Genomic DNA, 24,609 nt, shown 5'->3' with positions numbered 1-24,609 from the left:
TTTGAATACAGTCCGTGCATACCAAAAAGGCGAGATTAAGTGGCAAAGTCGAACTGAGAGGCCAGTGAAAGTGCGACAGGATAAGACGAATCCATGGCAACTCCTTATGGGCAAGCAGCCATTCGCTTTGACTAATATGCCTTGTGGTCTGGCCAAGGAGAAGGCGGGTCGGCTATGGAGCTTAGCGCATGCCAGGATTTTGCGCTGAGGAATAAGTAATCAGCGCTAAGTTGGTAATTGAAAGCGTAGCTGAGATGCCCCTCCGCCAGGCCCACGGGTGGGACGCCGCAGCTCCTTGCGGTTTTGTTGTTGACTACGGTCAAGTGCGGCGTCGACGTCGCCTCCACACTTGACTTGAGCTGCACACTGAGCGGAGTGGAGCCGAGTGAAGTGGCCTGGAGTAGAGTAAAGAGCTGAGAGGTCTAGAAAAGAAAACAAAGTGAAGTGCACCAAAGTTCATTGAAAACTTTTGTGGGGGGATGCAACATAAAAGAGGGGCGCTACTCAGCGTTGGATTAACTATACGGTTGCCCCATAGCTACCTACTTTCAACAGGAAATGACACGACGTCTCAGCAAGGACACCTGCACAGACGCATGTGTGTGCGGGGCGGGGATGCGCCCAAGGCCAGGCCTAACCACAACACAGCCAAAATAAAAGACAGGCCCACCCATAAACGTAAGATACAAGATAGATAAAAATACGCCTGGAAAATTAGCTACAGCTGTAGCAAGGCGGCTTTTGCACTAACTATAAAAACGGCATAATAAAAAGAGTAATGGGTCATTTTAAAACAATAGAAATAAAAACAAATAGCTTATTTAGTTTTTAAATCACGTATACAAACGCCGAATAATTTAATTTATATTAAAATATCATCATAGAAAGATAGCGTAGCTTCAGAATATTTGATTCCCTAGGCATATAGATTTGATAACTCAGTTATTTAATATTATAGAAAAAATAGAATATTTGTTTTCAATTAAATTAATCAAATCAATATTCTAAGCAATATTTCTATACTTCAATATTAAGCCTAAGTCTAACTAAAAAAAGGGATTTTTTAATTAGCAACTTAATTTATTTTGCTTTTACGTTACAAAGTGTATCACAAATGCAAGCTGCCTTCTCGTATAGAGTACATCCACACGGATGCTTCAACATCCCCGAAATTGCGTAACATGAGGTTGCAAAAATTATGTACAAAGATTAAGAAAGTAAACCGTTATCTGGGATTGCTCTTGGCAATGTTAACAGCAAAGGAAATGGGAAAGCCCCGTGTTGACAGTTTCTGCTGGTGGGGTTCCGTGTCAAAGGCAGGGGCGGGGTATGGCATAATGAAATTATATTCAACCAACATTTTTGTACGTGTGTGTGAGACAGATGAGTGTTGGTTTATGTGTGAGATTTGCTTGTGTTTTATGTGTGGCATCGTAAAATATGGTAACCAAAAACAAAAACAAAATAAAAAGAATTTAAAAAACAAACATTAAACATTTGCTCAACTGAAACTGCGACAAGCAAGGAGCAATCAAGTGATTCGTGACAAATAAAAGCTTACCTGTACTTAAATAATAAAAAAGTATAAGTAATTATATTTTATATATATATATATTTCGTATATATATAACTTCTAGTGATATAAATAACATAAACATCAAAGATATATGTGTAAAAAACAAAATTTAAAAAAGAAAAAGAAATAAATTGATATTTTGTAAAAATTGCTCATGATTTCAATTTCTTACTTATAAATACCTCAAAATGTTATCTGTAGTTAAACTGAGTATCAAAAATCTAGTCACATTTACATATAAAATAAACAATAAAATATTTAACAAAAAAAAAGAGTCGATCCTGCCAGGAGTCGAACCTGGAATCTTCTGATCCGTAGTCAGACGCGTTATCCATTGCGCCACAGGACCGTTGGTACACTCGTCAGCAATTTCAATAGTTGAACAGCAACTTGCTATGCTCAGCATAGACGCGCAGTGAACGATCGAGCGGGCGCTTATCAGAGCTATTTTTAGCTCACAACAAAAACAACACAATAAACGAAACATGAGAATTAAGTGTGAATAAATAAAACAACAATCAAAAGCAAACACAACAACACCGTACTGTGAGCTATAATAGAGATAGAGATATGTATATTAAGAGACAGATAGAAAGCTACATAAGCGTCGGGTCTCTTGAGAACTGGTTAGTGTATATGACCCTACACACCATAGAGGAGACTTGACAAACAATTTAAGCACTCGTACAGTAGAAACTCATCATCAGCAAACGACAAATTTTTGCTTAAATACAATGACAATGCGTTGGACGTCTGTCGACAGGCAAAAATGTAACATGAATTCCGATTGATTTCCATCAGAATCAACTGTCCGATATCCGCTTTGTATGCTTGAATAGCCTGTCCATGTGCCTGTCCGTGAGTGTCCGTGTGTGAGTGTGTCTAGTTGTGTGTGTGTGCGTGTGTGCCTGTGTCTGTTGTTTCCGGTTTGCTTCGTTTGATTCCGATTCTAATTGTTTTTGTCTACCCCGAGTGCAGTACAGTTCCCATTACCAGCTGAAATCGCTTTGCGAAAATTACCTGGCTGCAGGAAAACTTTATCCCAAATGGGCAAATAATTATTCGTGCAAACCAAACCAAATCAAACCCCTAGGCAAAAATTAAGCAAATATCACGTCGATGGTCGGACCAACGAAATCAAAGACAGGCAGCCAATGAAACTCGGTTCGGATACAACGTAGTCCCGTTACAAAAATTCCTGCTCAAAGTGCGTGTGAAAATCTTTACGTGTGTGCCGAAAGTTTTCTTCTTTTTTTTTGTGGTCAGATCGGATTCAGTTTGATTGTTTGAGGTTTTAATTACAGAGAGTGGTTATTTGGAGAAGCTATCGAGTGCATGAGAGGAAGGTTGAACTAATACAAAGCTGGAAATTGGCACAAATTGTGGCTAATCTTTGAAAGGTTTTTGAACCGATGAGATTGCTTTAACTCTGCTTGACTGTAATTGCAGAAAACTTTTATATTTATAGTTTATAATTTACATCACATGACATATAGCTAATTTTGAATTTGAGAGCTATTAATAATTTTTAAATTGTATTGCAATAAAATTTAAAATCAAGAAAAAAATGAGCTTTTATTTTTATACAAATAATAATTTTAAACATATAGCTATTACGAAAGATTACTTAAAAAAAAAAAAAAATCATTAAAAATTAATTTCGAAGAAATTTCGAATAAGCTTAGCAGATTGCAGAGAAGTGACGACTAATTTTGAAAAAATTATTTTTTAGAAATAATCAAAATTTCAAGTACTCATTTTAATCCCACTGATACTAAAAGAGAGGTGGTACCCCTAAAATTGATGATTCTGTGCGAATTAATTTTCACAAATAAAAAACTTTTACACAATAAATAATAATTGTTGTTTTAACTTACACATGACATACATACGTACATGTGTACGAGGTGAACTCGCAACCTAAAGTTTAAATCATTAGAAAACATGCATGTTGTTTGCGCAAACTGTGACACAGCAACTTTTGCGCAAACAAGACATAAGTAAATCCAAGAAAAGCACAAGCTACTCGCTTTAACTTCGTTTCAAACTGCAACGAATAAGCTAAGCGACCCGCAACCCGCAATCCCGACTTTACATGTATCCCTTCCGCCCCGCCAGGCACCCCGTGCGGCGGGGCACACAGTAAGTAAATTGTACAGTTGGCGCAAACGAGTAAAGAAATCGCTCATGCAAAACTGATTGACTGTAACGAAATACAAAAAGCAAAGAACTGTAAAGAGAACACGAAACTTGTTACAGACGCTGCTGATTTTAGAGCCAAACCGAACCACACAGAAAAAAAACTGGAGGGAATACCCAGTGCAGCATGCCCCGTTATCTTTTCTGCGTTTATTTATGTAGTTTGGCTGCTGCGCCCGTACGTATGCAACGTTTTCATTACTTTTACTTTGTGCAATAGCGTGCTGCATAAACCAGGGCTGCAGAGTAAGCCAGATCAGTTCAGTTGGCAGTGCATTAAAGCAAAAGCCAAGCGCATACGTTTACTCCAATATGCCAATTGCAATGTTTTCGATAAAACTATTGGCATTCAATTTTAATTGAAACAGATTTTATTTGTTTTATTTATTGTAACATGCTTTTATGTATTACGTAAAGTGTTTACGCATCGTTTACAGCCCTGGCAGCACTTGCCTGATTTTTATTGAAACGAAACTATCGTTGGACGCCGACGTTGTGCACGCCTTTTTGTCGGTTGCGCACTTAATTGAAAGGAATTGTTAATTCACAAGTCTTGGCCCCGCACACCCCCTCCCCTCTTTCTTACTCCATATCTTTCTCCGATGACTGTACGTGTGTGTGTGTATGTGTGTCTCGCTTTGTGCGTGATTGGTCGGCACAAATGGAGCTGCTTAATGATGACTGCCGGCTGCAGGCGTTGCCTGTACACGCCCTTTGGCCGTGAAGTCGGCAATTTTTGCGCCGCACTCGAATTCTGTGCACAAATTTCAATTATTTTAAGTTTTTGTAGCGCTTACGATATGTTCGCACACATTTATTCGTTGACAATTTACAGCCGTCTGTTGTTTTCGTTTCGGCCCGGCCGCCAGGGGGCGTCTGTGTGGCAGCTGTCAACGCGCTGCCTTTGTCGCCATGTTGATTCCTTGACACTTATTTGTCATTTTTAGCATATAATAGCATTTTGTGTGGATTATACAAAGCCTATAAATATGTGTGCATATGTGTGCATATGTATATACGATGTTCACACTGTGTGGACTCGTCAGACACTTGCTCTGCCACTTAACCGTAATAATTGCTCACGTTCTCACGCCCTCTACCTACAAATGAACGCCCCATTGTGGCTTTTAAAACCAATTTAGCAAAAAATAAGAAAGCTTATGCATTCCCATTCCAACTGGCAACCAGGTCAAACACTCTTCTAAGATGTGTGTAATTAGACGTGACTTTTCCTCAAGTTTTTCTGGCTCCTTTTGTGCGCTAGGCGCGGGAGTGACGGTTTCGGGGAGTCTGTGCGGCTTAAAGCCTTCTTAACACTGTTGTTTCTTAGACATATGCACGCCCCAATTGTACTAGGGCATGGCCCGTGGTGTTGATGGCGGCGAGGTTCAAATTGAGGTCAGACACCAAATGCCAAAGGCAATTATAGAGTACAAAGTTAAATGTAACGGCATAATGTAACTGTGCTTAAGATTATACGGTTAAGACTATAGAAAAACCATTGAAACCAAATAAAAACAGACAGTACTTGTTATGCTAGCTAGATAATGTTTAGTCAAATGTTATTTAATATTTATCATATCTTAAAATATTGGATCTTGTTTGTAATTTCCACAAATTAAGCCCTAAAAAAAAAACGAAACATTTCCAACACTTTTGCAACCCCCAGAACCCTATCTAGCTTGCTAATCTAATTATCATTTAGCTGTTCCCTTGCAAGGTGCCACGTAGACAGTTTAATTGTATAGCGGAAATCTAACGCCTCGGGACATGATGCATAGCCCTATCGGCACATCCGTTACATTCGCCAAATACAGTCATCCGTGGGGGAGACATCAGCCTGAGCCCGGCTGGCACAGCCGCATGTTCGGCGTCTTTGGTTTGCGCAAATTGAAAACATGCCAAATAATTACACATTTTTATATGTGAATTTTTCAATTTATATGCCGTCAGGCTAACGCGGCGTGCATATTTTTCTTCTGTGACGTGTCACGACATTGACATCCACGACATATTCCCACTACACACATAAAACCCAAGTCATATAGGCCCTGTAGTCGTTAACTTATTTATGTATGTAAATTATGTAAATGTCGACCTTGACGCCTCAGCTTTCAAATCTTACTCCAAAGCGCTTACAATGCATTAGAGGGTTTAGTCGGTACACGAACAGATTTAGCAAGGTCTCTAACCTAAGCCAAAATCCTGCAAAGAGAATGTTAGTGTTAACAGAAATATAAAGCAATGTTAAGAGCTAATAAATGTTAACGGCTATTTGAAATTTGGAATAGGTTGAAACCACGCCCTTAAATATTTCTTAGTATGCTTCTTTAGCTTTTATCCAATTTTATAGATTTTGGCTTGGATCTATACGTTGTATAGCTAGCAAATGAAAACTTCAAAGAAAGCTGCTTTCAGTTTGCTTTTACTAAGAATAAAACTAAGATATGTTTTATATTTTTCTTTATTTATGATCTTTATGTATGTTATTTAATGCGTTTACAAATGTCTCTTGCTGCCTGAAAGAAAAATAACACGCACACAGAAATTATATAACTGACATATTACAATGCTCTGTGTTAAATTTTGATTAAACCCATTTTTATATATATAATATATATATATATATATAGCGATCAGTTGACACTCTAGATCGTAGACGACGATCGATTCACATATACATAATATATAAATTAGATATCAAATACAAAAGCAGACGAAATGCATTTTCATACATTCTAAATGTACAAAGAAAAAAGAAAATTCAAAAATCATGTTAGTGAAATGATCAATAAACATAAAGGGGAGTAGGAGAACTAACAGAATGATGAATGGGGCAAAAAGGAAAAGTAAAAGGGAACAGCTTACGGGCTTTTGGGAAATAACTAACTGCATTTAACTAATTTAAACGCTGAGTAACTGGCAGCTTCTTGCGCCGTCGGCGCAGCTGCTGACTGCGGTCCCAGTACTCGTAATAGCGTTCCTGTTTTAACCACTCCTGATATTTATACCACCATTCCTCCCATTTGATGTAGTCCTGCCGAGAAACGAGAGATTTAATAGGTTAGATTATACGCATCTAGATTTGGAAAATTTACCCTTACCTTAAGATCCAAGTCCCTTAAATAACCGCGACTCTTGTAGTACTCGTAACGCACGCGCACATCATCCCACGACAGCATGCCCGACGGTGCTGTGGTGGCCAACTCCTCGGGAAAATGACCAGCCGGTGCCGGTGAGTACGAATAACGACGCGGCGGCGATTCCATACCCTCCTCGATCATCACTTTAAGCGCACCCCCTGCCGAATCTTTGGTTATGCGCATATTCTCCATATTGCTGCGATCGATGCTCCACTGAGCCATTTTGCCAAAGCGCTCGGAGAGCGTTAGACGGGTTGTCGCCGAAAATGAGGGTAGTGCAGGGGTCGCATCATCGCTATCGGAACCGCCCGAATCATCCGAATCAGATGACGAGTTGGCATTATTGCCGCTGGCACTGGCACTCGTCGTGACCGTCGCACTCGAATGCTTCTTTCGTTTCTCACCTTCGATTTTGACGCGCGTGCGTAACTGCAAAGTGGGATTGGCGGAACAGATTAGTGATTAGGATTATAAAGAGCCGGGGCTCACGTTACTAACCTCCTTTTCCTTCTTTTTCTTTTTGGCCTGCGGTGCTGCTGCTGCCGCTGCTGGTGCTGCAGGCTCTGGTGGCTCTGGCGGCCGATGCTTGAGACGCGGATCCTCTGGCGGCGGTGAATGACGCGACGCGCGACCGACTTTCATATGCGCATCCGACGCTAAACCGCGCTCGTGGCTTATACGCCGCATTTTCCCTTCGCGATATTTGTCAATGCCAGCACTACCACGCACCGGCGGCGGCGTTGTAGGACGTCCATGCAAGCGACCATGGGATTCTGACGGCGGCAATGGCGGCGGCGCACCGGCGCCCCGATAATGGCCACGTGGCTTAGGCGGCGGAGAACGCGGACCGCGAGATCTGCGAGCATTAAATAGAAAAAAATGAATAATGAAATTTATTCAAAAGGAAGCAAAGTGCACCATAATAAAAATGTCCAAAAAGAAAGCAAATCAGAATGGGCAGCCGAGGACTAAATACTCTTATACTGGACAATGCCAAGATTGATCAGATATATGTTATAGAGGTCGATTCCCACGAATATGTAGTTCATGCAACAGTAAGACGGACCAATGCAACAATTATCGACGATGTAAACAAAAAAACAGATGGACAAAGAGGCATGGCTACATCTGCTCGACTGTTATTACTGATCAGGAATATACTTATATATATGAATATATGATATTAAAAAACGATATTTGAATTTTTCGCTGCACTTGGAAATACTCATGTGGATAAATGGTTATCCATGTTAGTCAAAAACTCACCGAGATCTGTGACGATGACTGGGCGAGCACAGCGAACAGGAATCATCCGAGCTGCTGCTCATGGAGCTGTTGGAACGCGAGCGCATCGAATGCTGCAAAAGGATATGAAATGGATTAAATAGAATAAGTTAGCTAGTGCAAGTTAGTTACCCTTGGGGGCGGTGAGGGTGGACGCTTGGAGCGCGGCAAAATGTGCGCTGCGCCCATGCCACGTTTATCGATGCCCGACGAAGACGACGATGGCGGCGGCAGCGGTGGCGACCGACGCCGGCTGAGAGGTGAACGCGACGCGTTTGCCGGCTTGCGACGCAGCTGGGATGAGCCAGCGACTGGTTCGGGCGGCGAGCGCGGACGACCATGACCGTTACCCGGACGACGCAGCATGTCGCTGTTGCTATTGTGGTGGTTGTTGGGCGAGCGGGGCATGCTGCGCGGCGGCATGGGGGGCGAGCGTGGGCGGCCACGCAATGGCGGCGGTCCGTTATGATGTGACGAAGGCGGCGACATAACCCCCCTGCGCTCCATAAACTGCGGCGGCGGTGAGCGGCGTCGCGCATGAGATGGCGGCGGCGGCGACAGCGGCGGTGATTTGCGCAAACGCGAGCGACTTCGCGAATGCGGCGACCTGGAGCGGCCGTAACGCGCGGACGACGACGCCGGCGGCGGCGGGCCAGAGTTGGCCGGTGCCCCCGGATAACGGGAATAGCTGGCCTGCGCCGCATCGCGTTCACTTTCGCCGGAGCTGCTCTCGCCCTGAATGTACATTTTCTTGTAGCCGGTGTGGCGCCAGCGATTCGGGTCTTTCTCTTCGGCCTCGATCAGTTTCTTGTCCCAGTAATCGTTGGTTGTATTGGCACGTGCCTTCTTCATAACGTTGTCGATTTCGCGTCGCTTGCCGGCGGGCAAAGATGGATCTGCAAATTCATAACGTAATTGCGTTCTTTTAGTAACATTTACAGGGTACAAATAATATATTTATTTATTTCCAGTCCCATCCTATCACTTTCTAGTGATAATGTGGGTTAGGACTTCTTATACAAAAAATAGTGTTATTGTAAAAAATTATAACTTTAAGTTGTGGTATTTGCACACATTTGGATGTCACATCGCTGGCCCAGAAAGTTTCAGAATGTTTTAAAAATCAGACTATGTGGGGTGGGGCTAGGGAAGAAGGAAGCACAATCGTGACCTAGAAGTTAACAGCATCTCGCCACTGGACACAGGACCAGGTATCTCCTAGTCGTGCAAACCCGACCAGCTAGTTTCAGACTATATACAACGAAATATTCAGTTGGCCACAGATTATAAAATATTCGTTTGGAAGGAAGCGGAATTTGTTTCAACCTCGAACCGTTCGGTAAACAACGCACAATTTTCGTCTCTGCATCAGCCCACATGAACTGAACAGTCTTAAATTAAGTTTTTTTTTTTCGATATTTAAAAAAATGTATCTGCTAAAAATAAAATTGAAGGACCTTTTTTTGTGTTTCATACTACATGAGATTTTTAACCTGAGATAAAGGATCGAAAACGTTCCATCAATTTAAATTTTTAAACAAGTTGCATACCGTTTTTATGAAGACATTGTCTTAGCTATTTTATAATTTGCTGAATGTATTATCCCCGTTTTGATGCTAAAACTATTTAAATATAACGTTTTTTTTTAATTTGTTTTGTGCTACGACAAACTTCGATATATGCCGTATATCGATTTGTCGTCGTGCTGCTTACACCCATTTTACCGAGGGTATTAATCGATACATTTTTATCGATATACCTATTAGGTACCTGTTATGCGTGCAGCTGTCGGCTGTCTGTCCATGTGCAGTTTTGGATTCATTTCGGGGCGCCTGCGCGACGCCATTACGCGGAGCGTATCGCGATCTCTTTCGCGCACGATTAATTTGCTTTTCGGTTAATTCGCGCGCAACACTATCTCATTTTCTTCTTTCTTTTATATATATATCATAAAAAACACATACACAAAAAGCTGCAAATATATTACAATTGATTAAAAAACATGAGAGAAAGAGAGAGGCATTAGAAATGGCGTACAACAATAACAACATCAATAACAACAGCAACAATAAGAGATAGAAAACAGTTCCAGCGTAACAAACGTAAGAACGGGAGCAACACGCGCGCTTGGCAGCTTAAGCATAACGTTATAACGTTATTAACCCACACACATAGCTAACGCTTTATGAGCAATGTGTGTGACAGAGATGGAGAGAGACCGGGTCGCGACAAACAGCTGGAAACGTAAGCGACTTATACGTGCGCGTCGCGGCTGCCATAATAACGTACGTTCCCGCTGCCTAAACGAATTGTCGCCGATTCTTCAACCCAGGCCGCGGCACACATGGCCATGAAGGCCAATTAAATGCAATGTTTCAAAATTCATTTGTACTCGCGCAATGTACCGACGCGCGCACCGGCTTCTCATCGACATTTGTTGTGCTCCTGACGCACAGAGCGGCACACAACACAGACACACACGCACAGACATATGAATGTATGCATATATACATATATATATTTTTTTCTGTTTTTGCTTTGTCAGCGACAAATAATCGACACCGAACACGAACCGAAGATAGGCAATTAAGTTATGTTATGCTAATAAAAACGATAATTGCAGGCACTTAACTAATTTGCTTACATTTGTATACGTTTTGCGTGCACGCTTGTATAGTTTTTTGTTGGTTTAAAACACACAAATGGCAAACACGGCGCTTAAAATTTTCTCACACAATTTTTATGCGACGGCCATATTTGCGCTGGAACAGTGTGGCCAAACTCCAAATTATCTAGAAGCAATGCTAGCGCATCATTTACAAACAGAACTGTTAACTCAATGTTAAATGATATCGATATTTTATTATCACGCATCCCTACCGCACACACGTGGTTTCTTTTCAACAGCGTTTATAGAGTGCCGCGTGCGTCTGTAATTTGGATTGGTTTGCAGTTGAATTAAAAAGGAAAACTACACACATATAAAATGGGTAAGCCAGGTGAATTGCCCCTAAGCAACGTCAAGCACATTGTTGTGTATATCCAAAGGCACTTTTCCAGGGCCAAAACAATGCAACAAATGCTTAACCTACGAAAGCAATGTGTTTGAATATAATTTAAATCATCAATGTTTTTTCTTTATAGGTTTCAGTCCTCGTGGTGGTGGTGGCGGTAGAGGAGGTGGTGGCGGAGGTTTCCGCGGTGGCGCCGGACGTGGCGGCGGTGGCGATCGCAGAGGAGGCGGCGGCGGATTTGGTGGTCGTGGAGGTGGCGGTGGGGATCGCAGAGGAGGCGGCGGCGGATTTGGTGGTCGTGGAGGTGGCGGTGGTCGTGGTGGTGGCGGTGGCGGAGGCCGCGGAGCTGGTGGTCGCGGCGGCTTTGGTGGACGCGGCGGTGGTGGTCGCGGAGGCGGCGGCCGTGGTGGTGGTGCAGGCGGCTTCAAGGGCGGCAAAACAGTCACCATTGAGCCACATCGTCACGAGGGCGTGTTCATAGCCCGCGGCAAGGAGGATGCTCTGGTCACACGCAACTTCGTGCCCGGCTCAGAAGTGTACGGCGAGAAGCGCATTTCCGTTGAGGTGTGTAAACCAAGACTTTTGTTTTCACTTATGGCTGTCATATTGTGCTGTCCATGATGATGTTGTGCAGGGGTACAGAACATGGCAAAATGTGGCCATGAGCGTGCGTGGCGTCTGCCCGCCTGTGCGCACTCCAGGTGCGCGTTAAGCAGCTGCGGGTGGCGTCCACGTGACGCTTAGAACTATAGCACTACTGAGACATCTAATCCTGCAGTCACAGCATATCCCAGGGAGTTGGCTTTATCTGACACTTTTCTAATCCCTACCCACAGACTGGCGGCGAGAAGATTGAGTACCGTGTGTGGAATCCGTTCCGGTCCAAGTTGGCCGCTGCTATTTTGGGCGGCGTTGAGAAGATACACATGCCACCTGGCTCCAAGGTGCTGTATTTGGGTGCCGCATCGGGCACAACAGTGTCGCACGTTTCGGATGTTGTCGGGCCTGAGGGTCTGGTCTATGCTGTGGAATTCTCGCATCGGTCGGGCCGCGATCTGATAAACGTGGCGAAGAAGCGGACCAACATTATACCCATCATTGAGGACGCACGTCATCCACACAAGTATCGCATGCTGGTTGGCATGGTTGACACCATCTTTGCAGATGTGGCACAGCCGGATCAGGGTCGAATTGTGGCGCTGAATGCGCAACATTTCCTTAAGAATGGCGGCCACTTTGTCATCTCCATTAAGGCGTCCTGCATTGACTCCACGGCGCAACCGGAGGCGGTCTTTGCCGCCGAGGTTAAGAAGATGCAGGCGGACAAACTGAAACCACAGGAACAGCTGACGCTGGAACCCTACGAACGTGATCATGCTGTTGTCGTCGGCGTCTATCGTCCACCGCCGAAGCAGTGAAGTTCTATTGCGGAGAATGTGGTTAGGTTTTAAGCTATATACATAATACTTCTATTAATACAGTCGTATTGTATTAAGTTTCTTTTTAAATATACAACAAAAATCAAACAAACCATAGTTAAGTTTATAAACAAATGCAAACTATTTTTTGTAATTGACGTACAAAATATATCACAAAATAACAAAAATCAAATGTTTTTAAATTAGAAATAACTTTATTTTGGATAAAAACTACAAACATATTTAATATATTTTTCAAATAAAAAAGGAAAATAAAGAGATCACTCGCTGCGGACAGGATTCGAACCTGTGCGGGTAGAACCCAATGGATTTCAAGTCCATCTCCTTAACCACTCGGACACCGCAGCACATATCCAACTATTGTCAAAAATTGTAGTTAAAAATAGACTGTCTGCACCGCCATCTATGAAAATTAATTTGAAATGCCCTTAAGCGCCATCTGTTGTAAGAAAATATTGTAAGTTGAGACTACTGAGATAAGTTGTTAGCAGTTTGGCGCCGCTCGATTCGAAGCTGCGGTGTCCGAGTGGTTAAGGAGATGGACTTGAAATCCATTGGGTTCTACCCGCACAGGTTCGAATCCTGTCCGCAGCGGGCTAAACGAAAGTTTTTTCTTTCTTTTTGTCATCAAAGAAGTGGAGAAACAATTGATCTTGATTACATTTAATTAAATTACTTTATTTAGGATGGGTGCTGGTGTTGGTTTCAAAATATAACAAAGTACAGACAGATATCGTTTGCTTTACTGTTGTCGAGCATTTGCTTCAGGGACGAGACGAAACATTTTATCGCTTAATTCTACAAATATTGCTTGCTTGCATGCAGATTTTGGTAAAATTATTGATGATTCTGGCACACACACATAATACAAATAGGGAACAAAATGGTTAAACTTTAATTCTTATCAACTATTTAAAATCGTGAAATCGTCGCAATTTTTTTGTATCACCCAAATTGAGCGGAGAGCTTTTACAACTTGGCGCGCTTGGGCACGCCAACAGCCTCAAGGACACCGCAGCTCTCCAAGTGCTGGAACAGCGTCTCCAAGTACTCCTCACGATGTTTGATCAAATGGGCGGCATGCTGTGAACGCGGCCAGCACTTGAACGTCACCTTTATGTTGGCTCGCTCCCAGTTCTCGCGCACAGCCTGGTTGGAAGAGGGCGGGCCAATCGGATCGTTCTCGGATACAAAGAACAACGCCGGTGCCTTGAGCAGCGTCGAGTGGAACATCTGGCTGGAACGCATATAATGTATGGTGGCCTGATTGTGGAATGTCCTTAAATGGTAGAGCGTATAGTTGCGTAGAGCGCTCTGCATGCGCTCGTTCTTTGGGAATATTGATTTCGGCAAGCCGACTGGGATTTCGGTAATATCTGCGGCACTGTCCCAGATTTGGCAAACGAAACGATCCAATATGCTGCCATACCGATCCATATCACGCGACATTTGCAACATTATTTCGCCCATCTGATATGCGCCCACCGAGAAGCCATGCATCACAATCGGCGCGTACGATTTATTGTTCTCCAGAAATTTCAAAGTCTCCGCCGCGACCATCTGGCAAAAATAAAAGATAAAAAAACAAATAAACAAGTTGAGAAATGCGTCAACAAACGGCTATTCAATTTACGGCATCATCTACCTGTGTACCCTTGGCCGGCCAGAGCAGCTGCCAGGGTGTAATGTGCACCACCATTACGTCGAAGCCCATTTCCGTGTAGATTTGCGCATACTTTTTCAGGTGCTTCTGTTTGGCCATTAGCCAGGCCATCATCAGGACCAGCGGATTGCCCGAGGGCTTCTTAAAGGCCAGCGTTTTGGGATCCACTTCGATGTTCGCCTTGTTGTTCGTATAGAGCGTCATATTTTTGGTAATATCCTTCGAGGATAAATACCGCCGATTCTTCAACGGTGCCATTGCGCTCTGCATAAACAAATTAGATAAAATTCATTAGTTTCACTTGAAATATAAATCTATATATATTTAAAAATGTTTTTTTTTTTGCTAACAGAGTTGTGGCGAATTTCACCCAAAAGAGTGAAATACAAGTGGAAAATGGAACCAGATCAATATCAATTCCAATCAATTTATTAAATCCAGTTGAAATTGTTGCAGCAATTCCATACCAGGTGTTAGCTAGATAAAAACAGCTGGTATTGTGTGTGAATTGGATCAAATAAATAGTTTTAAGTTATATTTATACAATTCATGCCCAATATTGGCGTGGATAGGTCGAGTTGCTTTAATCGATTGCTCGATTTGATACGCTTGACTTTGACTGGCACGCCTCTATCAAAATCGCCTGATTGCTTAGCTTCGAGTGATTAGATATGCTGCTAAACTACCTGACAGCTGGCTATAGTATATATATATATATATATATATATATATATATATATATGTTTTAATATATAGTTTTATTCATGTCATGCGAATTAGCAGATAATGTTCTCATTAGTATTTAACAATTCTCTCTCTGGATTAGTGAGCACAATTTGGCCTTGAGGTCAATAAATCCAATTGAAGTTCAAAGATATTAACAAACTATTGATAAGATAATATAGTTAATATACACACTAGGGCAGTTATTATTAAGTTACACAACAATTAGTGTTAGATTCAATTACCATAAATTCTAATAAATAAAATTTTAATACAAATTCCTAGAGTATAACTTTTATAAGATATTCAAGATATATGGACACGGCGAGTGGAAATTCTTGACCGTCAGAAACACAGGTGTGCAACAAACTAAATTTAAACATTCTGCACAGCGCTAGCCGTAATCCCGCAGACATTACGTATAATCAATTGATAAGAAGGTTGCAATTTAGATAAGCGGCAAACAAAGTTGTGGGCGAATTTTAAGTGTTATCAGTCGCAAAATGTAGATTATACGTTTAGGCCAGCTACTGTGTCTTGAAAGTTATATATTTGATATTTGAGCACAAGACAGAAATTGCATTTAAATTCTAACAAAAAAAAAACAAACAAAGAACTCACAAGTCTCTGGCGCTTGTAGAACTTAAGCACTATAATCAATAATATGACAACTAGCGCAATTTGAATTATAAAATCCATAATTAGAATTATGTGCGACTGCAAAATGTATCCAACATGTATTTGCAGTTATAAAAGCTTTGATCGACTGTCTTCAAAGAGCTTAAAATATGGTGGGCGAGTGTGCCTAGTTTCCAATGCCGAACCATATAAATCTGGAAGGCATACAAATCTGTGTGTGTGTGTGTGTGTGTGTGTGTATGTGTGTAGTGCAGGGGGATCTGAGTTGCCATTGCGGCGGATTGAATTACTTTGCGGCAATGGAAGCGACCACCTTATGGAGCTTGGAAAATTGCAAACAGAGAGCCGCACGAGCGAGCTTGAGCCGAAAGCTTGACATTGAGCGCCATTATGATGATCTATCCATCCACACGAAAGTTGCCCCAATTGAGTGAGTGCAACTGTCGTACGGCAGAGGTCGCTTTTGCATTGATGCAGCCAAATTTAAAATTAAGGGTTCTACTAATGACTCTAAATGACAATCATTTGTTGGTTAGGTTAAGCGGCAAATATGAGTTAGGTAATTGCATATAATTAAGCTCATATATATACAACACATGTATATTATTAGCCGGCAAATCATTCAAACGACAAACTTAATCATTTTTTGCCGGGAACAAAGTTCACAACATTGCACACACAGCTCATTGACCAGCGCGCTGTAGCTTAACATTCAAGATGTTATCGCTTCATTGGAGCTCTGGTAACATAGTAAATGTTATGCTTGCTATGTATGTTGCGGGAGATGCTGATGTTATAGACAGTGTTGCCAACTGACGCTTCAAAACAGTAGCTAAATCCAATGTTAAAAATAGCTTTTTTAAAAAAGCTACATATTTAGCTATAAACAAACTAAATTAACAACACTGTTTGCTGTGTATGTTAGGGAAGCTGCCAATAATAATGTTATAGAATGTATATGGCTTTTGTTCTGTTAGGTGAAATGCATGTTAATGTTATGTTAATAATGTAATGTTAAGCGACAGCAACAGCTGCAAATTGCAAATAAAATTTGATTATACAAAAAAAATTAGAGCGTATAAATTAGTATTGATTGGCAAACAATTAAAGCAAGGCAGAGCAAAGCAAAAACCCAAATATGCACACATACATATATATAGTCAGTCAAATAAATATTCATAAACATTGTGTATGTAAATATTAATGCTTACATGACCCACCAGTTGCGTTTGTAGGCTTGAAAAATTGCGAGCCAGCGGCCGTTGCATTCCCCGGTACTCAGCCAGCGGCCCCTGTAATAGACCATTGTCCTTGCCGGCGGGCATGGGGACGGCGCCGGAGCCGCTAAAGAATCTATCCGCATAGACGTTCTCATATGGGACGGCGGCGGCACGATTATTCTGTGCTGTAAATTGTTGGTTTGTTGTGGGTGGGAGCAGGACAGATACATACAGTAAATACATATATATATACAGTTAAAACTTTTTGCATTGTGTGTGTGGTTGTAAAATTTGAACATTTACCACCAAAGGAGAGGCCCACGGCAAGTGTTGCGGCCGTGCGGCCGGCGGCAAACGGTAGATTTATTGATTTTTTCGCTGCAGTTGCGTAAAATGCAGTGCGAAAGAAATGCGAAGCCATTGTTTATACGTATTTGTTTATCGAAAACGTGAGGAGCTTGGAAAAAAGAAACGGCATTTGACAACAAATATTTAATATAATTTATGAGCAGTATGTATGCATCTTCACACACACACACACACACACACACATAGATACATTAAAGCAAACGCACACCTAAGCAAGCGATGCACAAAAAATGAACTTTGGACCTGACTGTCGGATGCAGACGAGTTTAATTTAAATTAAATTGGTACACATATATTTATATATGCATGTACAATATACGCAATTGGTGTGTGCGTGTGTTTGTGTTTGTCTGTGTGTGTGCGCGTATGCGTAACTGATAGATGCACTATGAAATTTAATGAAGGGTAATAACATAGATGAACTGCACTTACGCTTTTCAATCGTCTGACACTTGCTATATTGTTTACCTATACCCAAAAACACACAGACACAGTCTGAGAACCAAAACGAAAATGAATTACGCCGCTCTTGCGCGTCTTTGTTGTCCGAAAACAACAAACACTGTGTGCCTGCAATGCGCCAAATGCAAGAATACCAAAATAATGTGTTATCGATAAATATAGCTCTTGCAGGTAATCGATCGTATAGCACATATGTGGGTGCATTAAAATTATACTGGAGTTGCTTTCTCTTAGTTAGGTTCTATTTTAAATATATCGACTATTGTTTATATTCAGGCATTTAACCATTTTATTTATGTGTCCTCCTTCGATAAGAATTTGGGGATTTTGTACTTCAGAATTTATTTCCTTTAAGCTGAACTTCTAGTTGGGCCAAGCAAAACAGCTGGTGTCATTCCACTATAAAGCTCATCGCTAGCTAAAGTTAATCGAATTTGCAAAGCTGCATCATTTAGAGCGCCGTCGCGTTACATATTGGAATATTGTTATTATTTGTTTGCATTTTATATGGCGCAGCAATGTCCTGGCCCTTCAAATTGGCTGTTGCCTTGCAAGAATTTAGCGCCAGTGTGCCAGCACCAGCTGCCTCTGCAAGCAGCAACAGTTGCACCAATCGCTGTGGCTGCAAATGCAAATGCTGCAGCGGCTACATCCAAAAGTACGTAAACTTTGATGCGGAGGCAACGGCATCCGGCGGACCAGTGCAGAAGATGGTGCGTTTCAGCACCGCAGACATGATGCTGCTGCTCCGTGTGGCTCAATCGTGTGAACATTTTTGGAGCAATCAGTATTATAAGGTGGATTTGCTGCCGGATTACAAGACGCTGGGCGCCGCTTTTGAAGCACAGGAGAGCGCCATTAACGTAGCCCAATTGGAGCAAATTGTGGATACGATTACAACTGGCTATCGCCGTGCCGTGGCCAAGCTGCGGGACACTGAGGCGCATGCTGCCCTCAGGCCAACGGCAGCAGCTCCTTGCTTCCCGGGTTTGCGTTGTAGCTGCGCAGACTGTGCGCTAATGCCCTGGCGCAGGCTGCAGCAACTGGAGGCACATCAGTGGCTGCACAAGCCCAGCGACAATTGGCACTGTCGCTTATGCTATCGTCGCTACTTTATTCAGCACACGTTACTTTCGCATTTGAGCAGGCGCACGAGGCGGGACGAGGTGGGCCAGCTCCTGGAGAATGAGGCCTACAAGCTAATGCTCTCGGCGCAGCAGCAACAGGAGCAGGCCGAGCAGCAGGAACGGTCTGCACGAGTGGAGCAACTGCATGTGCGCATGCCCAAAGGCACCCACCTAGACTTTGTGTCGGAGTCGGAGGTGCGTGTGCCGCCAGCGCCGCGCAAGCGCTGCAAGCTCACCGCTTGCCCAAAGTGCAGTCACAGTTACCTGCACAGCTACAGCCATCAGTTGCATATGCAGAGGCAGCATGCGATGATGCAGAGCACCCGGCGCTGGCAATGTCCCAGTTGCGCGCGCAGTTTTCGAACGCGTCGAATTTATTTAAAGCATTTAAAAAGCGTACGCGATGCCTGTCGCCTGCGTGTGCGTAGATTCAAATGCTCCAGGTGCAAGTGGCGCTTCCAGTTGGAGTGTTCCCTTCGGCCGCATGTGGCCCAGGCTCACGTGCGCAACTATAGTTGCCTCATATGCAATTTGCCATCGCAGAGCCGCTGCTGTGATAGACACAGCCGGGAGGAAGCTCGAGTGGCGGTTGGTGAGCACATGAGACAACGCCGCCTGGAACTGGGACATCCTCCACCACCAGAACGCAAAAAGCCCTTTAAGGTCGTGTGTAGCACATGCCAAAAGGAATTTCCGAATAGATTTCTGCTCAATATACATGTGAATCGAGTTCACTTGAAACGGAAGGACTTCATCTGCGAAACGTGCGGCAAGAGCTTTTGGAGCAGAAAGGAAATTGAAGAGCATAGGCGGAAGGTGCATCTGATGGCTGACACAATTTTCTGCGAACTCTGCAGCTTGACGATCAAGGAGAAAGGGAACTATCAGCGCCACTGCGATAGCATTCGTCACGTCACCAATCTGGCAAAGTCGAAGGGCATTACGCTCGTCGAGAAGCCTGTGTCAAAGGGGCCGCCGATTTATTGTAAATGCTGCGATCGCACACTCAAGGGACCTTCCACGTTTTACCATCATTGCAAAACCAAGAAACATAAGCGGCGCGCAGCGGAGCAAGACCAGAAACCCGATCATGTTGATAATGTTCTAAACTACTAGGTCTAAGTCTACTCAAATAGTATAGTTTCCGTTGAGATTAACTCGTTCCTTACATGGCCATCCTTAAGAGTTGTATATAAGTCGACCTTCGTTTAAGCAGCACTATTTCATATGATTCCATTTTATTCTAGATTTCTTTTTTTTGTATATGTTTTCGGGATTAAGGACGAGCTCTAGCGTTATTAAGTCCACTTGAATTTCGCATTGATTGTAAATGTTGTTGCATTCCTGAGTGCGTATACGAAAATTGAACAGTCTCGATTTTGTTAATGAAAACTTTCTGAATATTATGTAATGAATGTTATATTATTTATATATATATGTTGTTACAAATAAGAACGTTTTGATTCACGAAATGTAATTTTACTTTGTTAAAGGTTTGGATTTCTAAAATGTTCATTTACACACACATTTATTGGATATGACATATTATTATTAATTATTTCTTAAAGTCAATTGAAAATGTTATTTAAAATTTAAAAAATGCAGTTCTATTTCATTCTGAAAAGAACAAGCCATCTTATTTAAAAAAATAAATAAATTTATAATGTGATGCATTCAAAACGACGATTAAATAATATATATAATAATTAAACTAAATGGAAAAGGTTAAGTCGACTCAAATGTTGAGTTAATTGTTAATTAAGTATTAGAAAAACAGAAAGACAAACTCGTTTTGATTAACATTTTCTATAGGAAACAAAATCTAAAACTGAAGGAAAGAAGGATAAATAAACTGTGAAGAAAGCGAATAGGTTTGTTTGTAGCTTTGGATAAGACGTTGCCATGTGACGAATCGTGGAACGATTGACCAAACTTAGTAACTACAAGATTATAGTTCGTATGAGCATAAGCGTTTAGAACTATTTTCTATTATTCGTCGTGCTGACGTTCGCTTTCCTTGTTTTTATATTACACAGGATAGATAGATACAAGATACAAATAACTTCAGAAGCCAGCAAATAGTGCTTACAAATTAGTAGTACTTTTTATATTGGTTTTAATATAATTAACTTTTATGCTTAATAGAAAACAACACATAAAACTAATTGCGATGCAAACTACTGTGTCGTCAACTTGGCATCCAATTGGGCCAGATCGACGCCCAGCTCAATGAGGCGTTTCTCCTGCTCCTTGGTGTCCAGTCCATGCTCTTTGTTGTACCTATAGTTGACAGTGAGCTGAACCTCCTCCAAGCCACTGACATGATCATACAGATTTCCTTCTAGGCGCAGATCAATGTCGCTCTCCTCCCGCAAAATGCAAAAGTAGACCAGAAATAGAGCCAAGCTGGCGGAGATGACGTAGGGCTGATACCATAGGGAATCATCGCTACCACCGCTGCGAGTGTCGCGGGCGCGCCAAGTGGCTGCTTGGCTGCCAAAGAATTCTATGGGCTCATTGCTAATTGGCTCCTCATCCTTGGACCCAATGTTGCTGCTGCCGCCGCTGGGCACCTTTTGTGCATGGCCACGAATGCCTGCGGCAGGTATAAGCGATCTGCAACATGTTGTTATTATTATGCGACATGAATTAAGCGGGTTAATTTATATACCTGAAAGCACGAGCTTTTGTCATCAAACGCAGCATCTTGATGGCAGCCAACAAAATTTCATAACAATTGTCCCAACAGCTGTTTACCGGTCGGCAGTTATCGAAACCTATCGATATTTATTACTTGCCGGCAACACAAATTAGGGATGAGCGATGATTTCACCAATTATATCGCGTTCACTCGCACACGTGTTGTGTTGGCTGAAAGGTGTAAACACGCGTTGCATTTAAGCGCATAGAAATGGGCGCAACTAAAAATATGGACCTCATAGGCACTATTGAGGATGATGCCGAGGTAGAAAATCTGTCTGAAGACTCGGATGCCGAAGTTGAAGTAAGTATACAATTAAAACAGTGGCTACGCAGCCTCTAACATTCTCCTCACGCTGCAGTATCAGCCGACCAAGCTACGGCACAAAAAGGTGACCGAGTTTGAGAAGGGATTCGAGTTCGTTTCCTCGGTGAAGGAGTACAATCAGGACACTTGGGATGATCTGATGAAATATGTCAAGCGCAAGGCACGTACAAAGACCGACGACAAAATTGCCGCACGCCTGCAACAACGCGGTGGCGCCGAGGCTGTGGCCGCGGAGCAGAGCGACGAAGAGATAGCGCTCTCCGATGATGAGCTAAAGCACGACAATCTGCGACTGCGTGAAAAGAAACAGAGCAAGAACAAAAAGAAGAAATCCGCCGAAGATGACTTGGACGAGGAGGAAGGCGAAAAAATGCAATTCGATGACACTGTGGAGGCCAACGAGCTAATCACCTCGTTCTATCAAATGAATCTGTCGCGTCCGCTCATGCGCGCCATCGGCGTGCTCGGCTACATTTATCCCACACCTATTCAGGCGTCTACCATACCCGTGGCGCTGCTAGGTCGCGACATTTGCGGCTGTGCGGCCACCGGTACAGGCAAAACAGCAGCTTATATGCTGCCCACGGTGGAGCGTCTGCTTTACCGGCCACTAAACAACAAGGCTATTACGCGGGTGCTGGTGCTGGTACCCACGCGTGAGCTGGGTGCCCAGGTCTACCAGGTGACCAAGCAGCTGTGCCAGTTTACCAGCATTGATGTGGGCCTTGCCATCGGTGGTCTGGATGTTAAGGCGCAGGAAACAGTGCTCCGTCAGAATCCGGATATTGTGATTGCTACGCCGGGTCGTCTTATCGATCACATCAAGAATACACCCAGTTTCAGCTTGGATTCCATTGAGGTAAGCGAACACTGGGGTAAAATGCAAAAACCCAGGCAAAAGATGATGAATTTCAATCCTTGCGCTCCGAGCTTTTCGAAGCTATGCGGATAAAACTCTGGTACTTGCAACTGCGCTGCAGCTGCAAGCTGATTGCCAATAATTTGGGGATCTATGGTATCCATAAAATAAGGGTAGCTAAAAACTGCTATCTACATTGCAGGTGCTTATTTTGGATGAGGCCGACCGCATGCTGGACGAGTATTTTGCTGAGCAAATGAAGGAGATTATCAACTCCTGCTGCAAGACGCGCCAGACGATGCTCTTCTCGGCTACCATGAGCGAGCAGGTCAAGGATCTGGCCGCCGTCTCGCTGGACAAGCCCGTCAAAGTGTTCGTCAACAATAACCAACAGGTGGCCTTTAATTTGAGACAAGAGTTTATACGCATACGCGAGGATAAGGAGGGCGATCGTGAGCCCATTTTGGCCAGTTTGATTTGTCGCACTTTCCACGATCATTGCATGGTCTTTGTGCAGACCAAGAAGCAGGCTCATCGACTTCACATTCTGCTCGGTTTGCTGGGAGTGCGCGCTGGGGAGTTGCACGGTAATCTGACGCAGCAGCAACGTCTGGAGTCGCTTAAGAAGTTCAAGGAGGAGCAAATTGATGTGCTGATTGCCACCGATGTGGCGGCCCGTGGTCTCGACATTGTGGGCGTTAAGACGGTCATCAATTTCGTGATGCCTATTACCACGGAGCACTATATACATCGTGTGGGTCGTACGGCGCGTGCCGGGCGAGCTGGCATCTCAGTATCTCTGGCCGGCGAGAAGGAGCGCAAAATCGTTAAGGACATCATTAAAAACGCCGAGAGCAGTGTGAAGAATCGCATCATACCACCAGAGATCATTGAGAAGTATCGCAATAAGCTGACGGCACTGGAGCCCGAAATACGTAAGCAAGTTATACTACAAAAATGTACTTTTATTGATTTTGTTGCCGATTTTACCAGAAAACATACTCGACGAGGAGCAGGCAGAACGTCAGCTGGCCAAAACGGAACAGCAGCTGTCTAAAACCGAACGTAAACTGCTAGGCCAACCCAACGAAAGACGCACCTGGTTCCAAACCAAGCAGCAGCGTGAGAATGAAAAAGCTCGTCTAGCGCTCACCTCCAACGACGACGAGTCCAAGCCAGCGCCAGCAGCTGGTAAAGGGAAATTGGCGGGTAAACGCAAGCGTCCAGAGTACGGCGGCGATGGCGAGGACGGCCCACCAGTTAAGGAGCTAGACGCTAAGCGCAAAAAGAAGAAGAAGGAGGAGCCCAGAAAGAAAACACCAGAACAGCTCGCCAAGGAGCGCGCCATGAAGGAAATTGAAAAGGTTTCGCTGGTGCGCGCCAAAATGGCGAAGCTACGCAAACGACCTGGCAAACTGGGTGCTGCCACCGATGCCCCGAAATATGTTGGCTCTACCGGAGGCAAGCCCAAGCGACGTGGCGGACAATCTGCCTTCACCAATGATCTAACTGATGTCAGTCGCAGCGGTGCACTGCGTCTAAGGTGAGTTAAAACTGCCTGGCAATGGACGTTCGAAACTTAAACTTAATGTATGTACCAACAGATCCGAGGCCAATCGCCACAAGAAGATGACTAAAATTGCTGTTAAGAAGAAAACAAGCACCGTGAAGTTAACCAATAAGGCGGGTAAAAACAAATTTAACAAAGGCAAAAACTTTGGTGGTCCACGTTATGCGAAAAAGGATAAAAAGAAATAGTACACATACAAATAAAACGAAAAAATTAAATAATCAGCTTAATTTACATGTAAATAAACATGAATATAATATATCAAAACATATAACATATTAACTTGGATTATTA

At 43.1% G+C, this 24,609-nt stretch overlaps 6 protein-coding genes and 3 non-coding genes across 13 annotated transcripts; 4 read left to right on the top strand and 5 right to left on the bottom strand.

Annotated features, from left to right (window-relative positions):
- Positions 1-1,852: 1,852 nt before the first annotated feature.
- Positions 1,853-1,925, bottom strand: Trnar-acg. The gene has a single exon. It is a non-coding gene; the product is annotated as a tRNA-Arg (tRNA).
- A 4,316-nt stretch (positions 1,926-6,241) lies between these two features.
- Positions 6,242-10,963, bottom strand: LOC115757986 (basic salivary proline-rich protein 1). 2 transcript variants are annotated; one of them, XM_030698474.1, is made up of 7 exons: positions 10,847-10,963; positions 9,973-10,174; positions 8,335-9,098; positions 8,185-8,276; positions 7,417-7,774; positions 6,880-7,347; positions 6,242-6,812 (listed from the first exon to the last, which is right to left on the bottom strand). In XM_030698474.1, the coding sequence occupies exons 2-7, from the start codon at positions 10,046-10,048 to the stop codon at positions 6,675-6,677; spliced, it is 1,896 nt and encodes a 631-aa protein (XP_030554334.1). In that variant the 5' UTR covers positions 10,049-10,174; positions 10,847-10,963; the 3' UTR covers positions 6,242-6,674. The 2 variants fall into 2 exon arrangements, with proteins under 2 accessions (XP_030554334.1, XP_030554335.1); XM_030698475.1 differs by lacking the exon at positions 9,973-10,174.
- Positions 10,964-11,095: 132 nt separating this feature from the next.
- On the top strand, positions 11,096-12,779 carry LOC115757990 (rRNA 2'-O-methyltransferase fibrillarin). Its single transcript, XM_030698483.1, has 3 exons — positions 11,096-11,192; positions 11,347-11,780; positions 12,053-12,779. Exons 1-3 carry the CDS (start codon positions 11,189-11,191, stop codon positions 12,632-12,634), a joined length of 1,020 nt encoding a protein of 339 aa, XP_030554343.1. The 5' UTR covers positions 11,096-11,188; the 3' UTR covers positions 12,635-12,779.
- Positions 12,780-12,920: 141 nt separating this feature from the next.
- Positions 12,921-13,002, bottom strand: Trnas-uga. The gene has a single exon. It is a non-coding gene; the product is annotated as a tRNA-Ser (tRNA).
- Positions 13,003-13,167: 165 nt separating this feature from the next.
- On the top strand, positions 13,168-13,249 carry Trnas-uga. The gene has a single exon. It is a non-coding gene; the product is annotated as a tRNA-Ser (tRNA).
- Positions 13,250-13,308: 59 nt separating this feature from the next.
- On the bottom strand, positions 13,309-17,822 carry LOC115757989. Of its 4 annotated transcripts, none has more exons than XM_030698479.1 (5): positions 17,702-17,822; positions 17,204-17,357; positions 16,892-17,085; positions 14,301-14,582; positions 13,309-14,215 (listed from the first exon to the last, which is right to left on the bottom strand). In XM_030698479.1, the coding sequence occupies exons 2-5, from the start codon at positions 17,319-17,321 to the stop codon at positions 13,625-13,627; spliced, it is 1,185 nt and encodes a 394-aa protein (XP_030554339.1). In that variant the 5' UTR covers positions 17,322-17,357; positions 17,702-17,822; the 3' UTR covers positions 13,309-13,624. The 4 variants fall into 4 exon arrangements, with proteins under 4 accessions (XP_030554339.1, XP_030554340.1, XP_030554342.1 ...); XM_030698480.1 differs by having other exon boundaries at positions 16,901-17,085; XM_030698482.1 differs by lacking the exons at positions 16,892-17,085; positions 17,204-17,357 and having other exon boundaries at positions 17,702-17,821.
- A 427-nt stretch (positions 17,823-18,249) lies between these two features.
- LOC115758044 (GDNF-inducible zinc finger protein 1) lies at positions 18,250-19,974 on the top strand. The gene has a single exon (XM_030698558.1). The coding sequence runs from the start codon at positions 18,250-18,252 to the stop codon at positions 19,972-19,974; it is 1,725 nt and encodes a 574-aa protein (XP_030554418.1).
- Positions 19,975-20,923: 949 nt separating this feature from the next.
- On the bottom strand, positions 20,924-21,609 carry LOC115757991. The gene is made up of 2 exons (XM_030698484.1): positions 21,530-21,609; positions 20,924-21,474 (listed from the first exon to the last, which is right to left on the bottom strand). The coding sequence occupies exons 1-2, from the start codon at positions 21,562-21,564 to the stop codon at positions 21,036-21,038; spliced, it is 474 nt and encodes a 157-aa protein (XP_030554344.1). The 5' UTR covers positions 21,565-21,609; the 3' UTR covers positions 20,924-21,035.
- A 115-nt stretch (positions 21,610-21,724) lies between these two features.
- LOC115757983 (probable ATP-dependent RNA helicase DDX27) lies at positions 21,725-24,568 on the top strand. The gene is made up of 5 exons (XM_030698472.1): positions 21,725-21,862; positions 21,921-22,745; positions 22,948-23,680; positions 23,739-24,288; positions 24,350-24,568. Exons 1-5 carry the CDS (start codon positions 21,770-21,772, stop codon positions 24,501-24,503), a joined length of 2,355 nt encoding a protein of 784 aa, XP_030554332.1. The 5' UTR covers positions 21,725-21,769; the 3' UTR covers positions 24,504-24,568.
- The last annotated feature ends 41 nt before the right edge of the window (positions 24,569-24,609 follow it).

The sequence above is a fragment of the Drosophila novamexicana genome, unplaced genomic scaffold (assembly GCF_003285875.2).
Source record: "Drosophila novamexicana strain 15010-1031.04,08,12 unplaced genomic scaffold, DnovRS2.1 tig00000121-arrow-pilon, whole genome shotgun sequence".
In the NCBI taxonomy this organism is placed as follows: domain Eukaryota; kingdom Metazoa; phylum Arthropoda; class Insecta; order Diptera; family Drosophilidae; genus Drosophila; species Drosophila novamexicana.
Note: the sequence above shows the minus strand (reverse complement) of the source record. Positions and strands in the feature narration are given on the sequence as shown.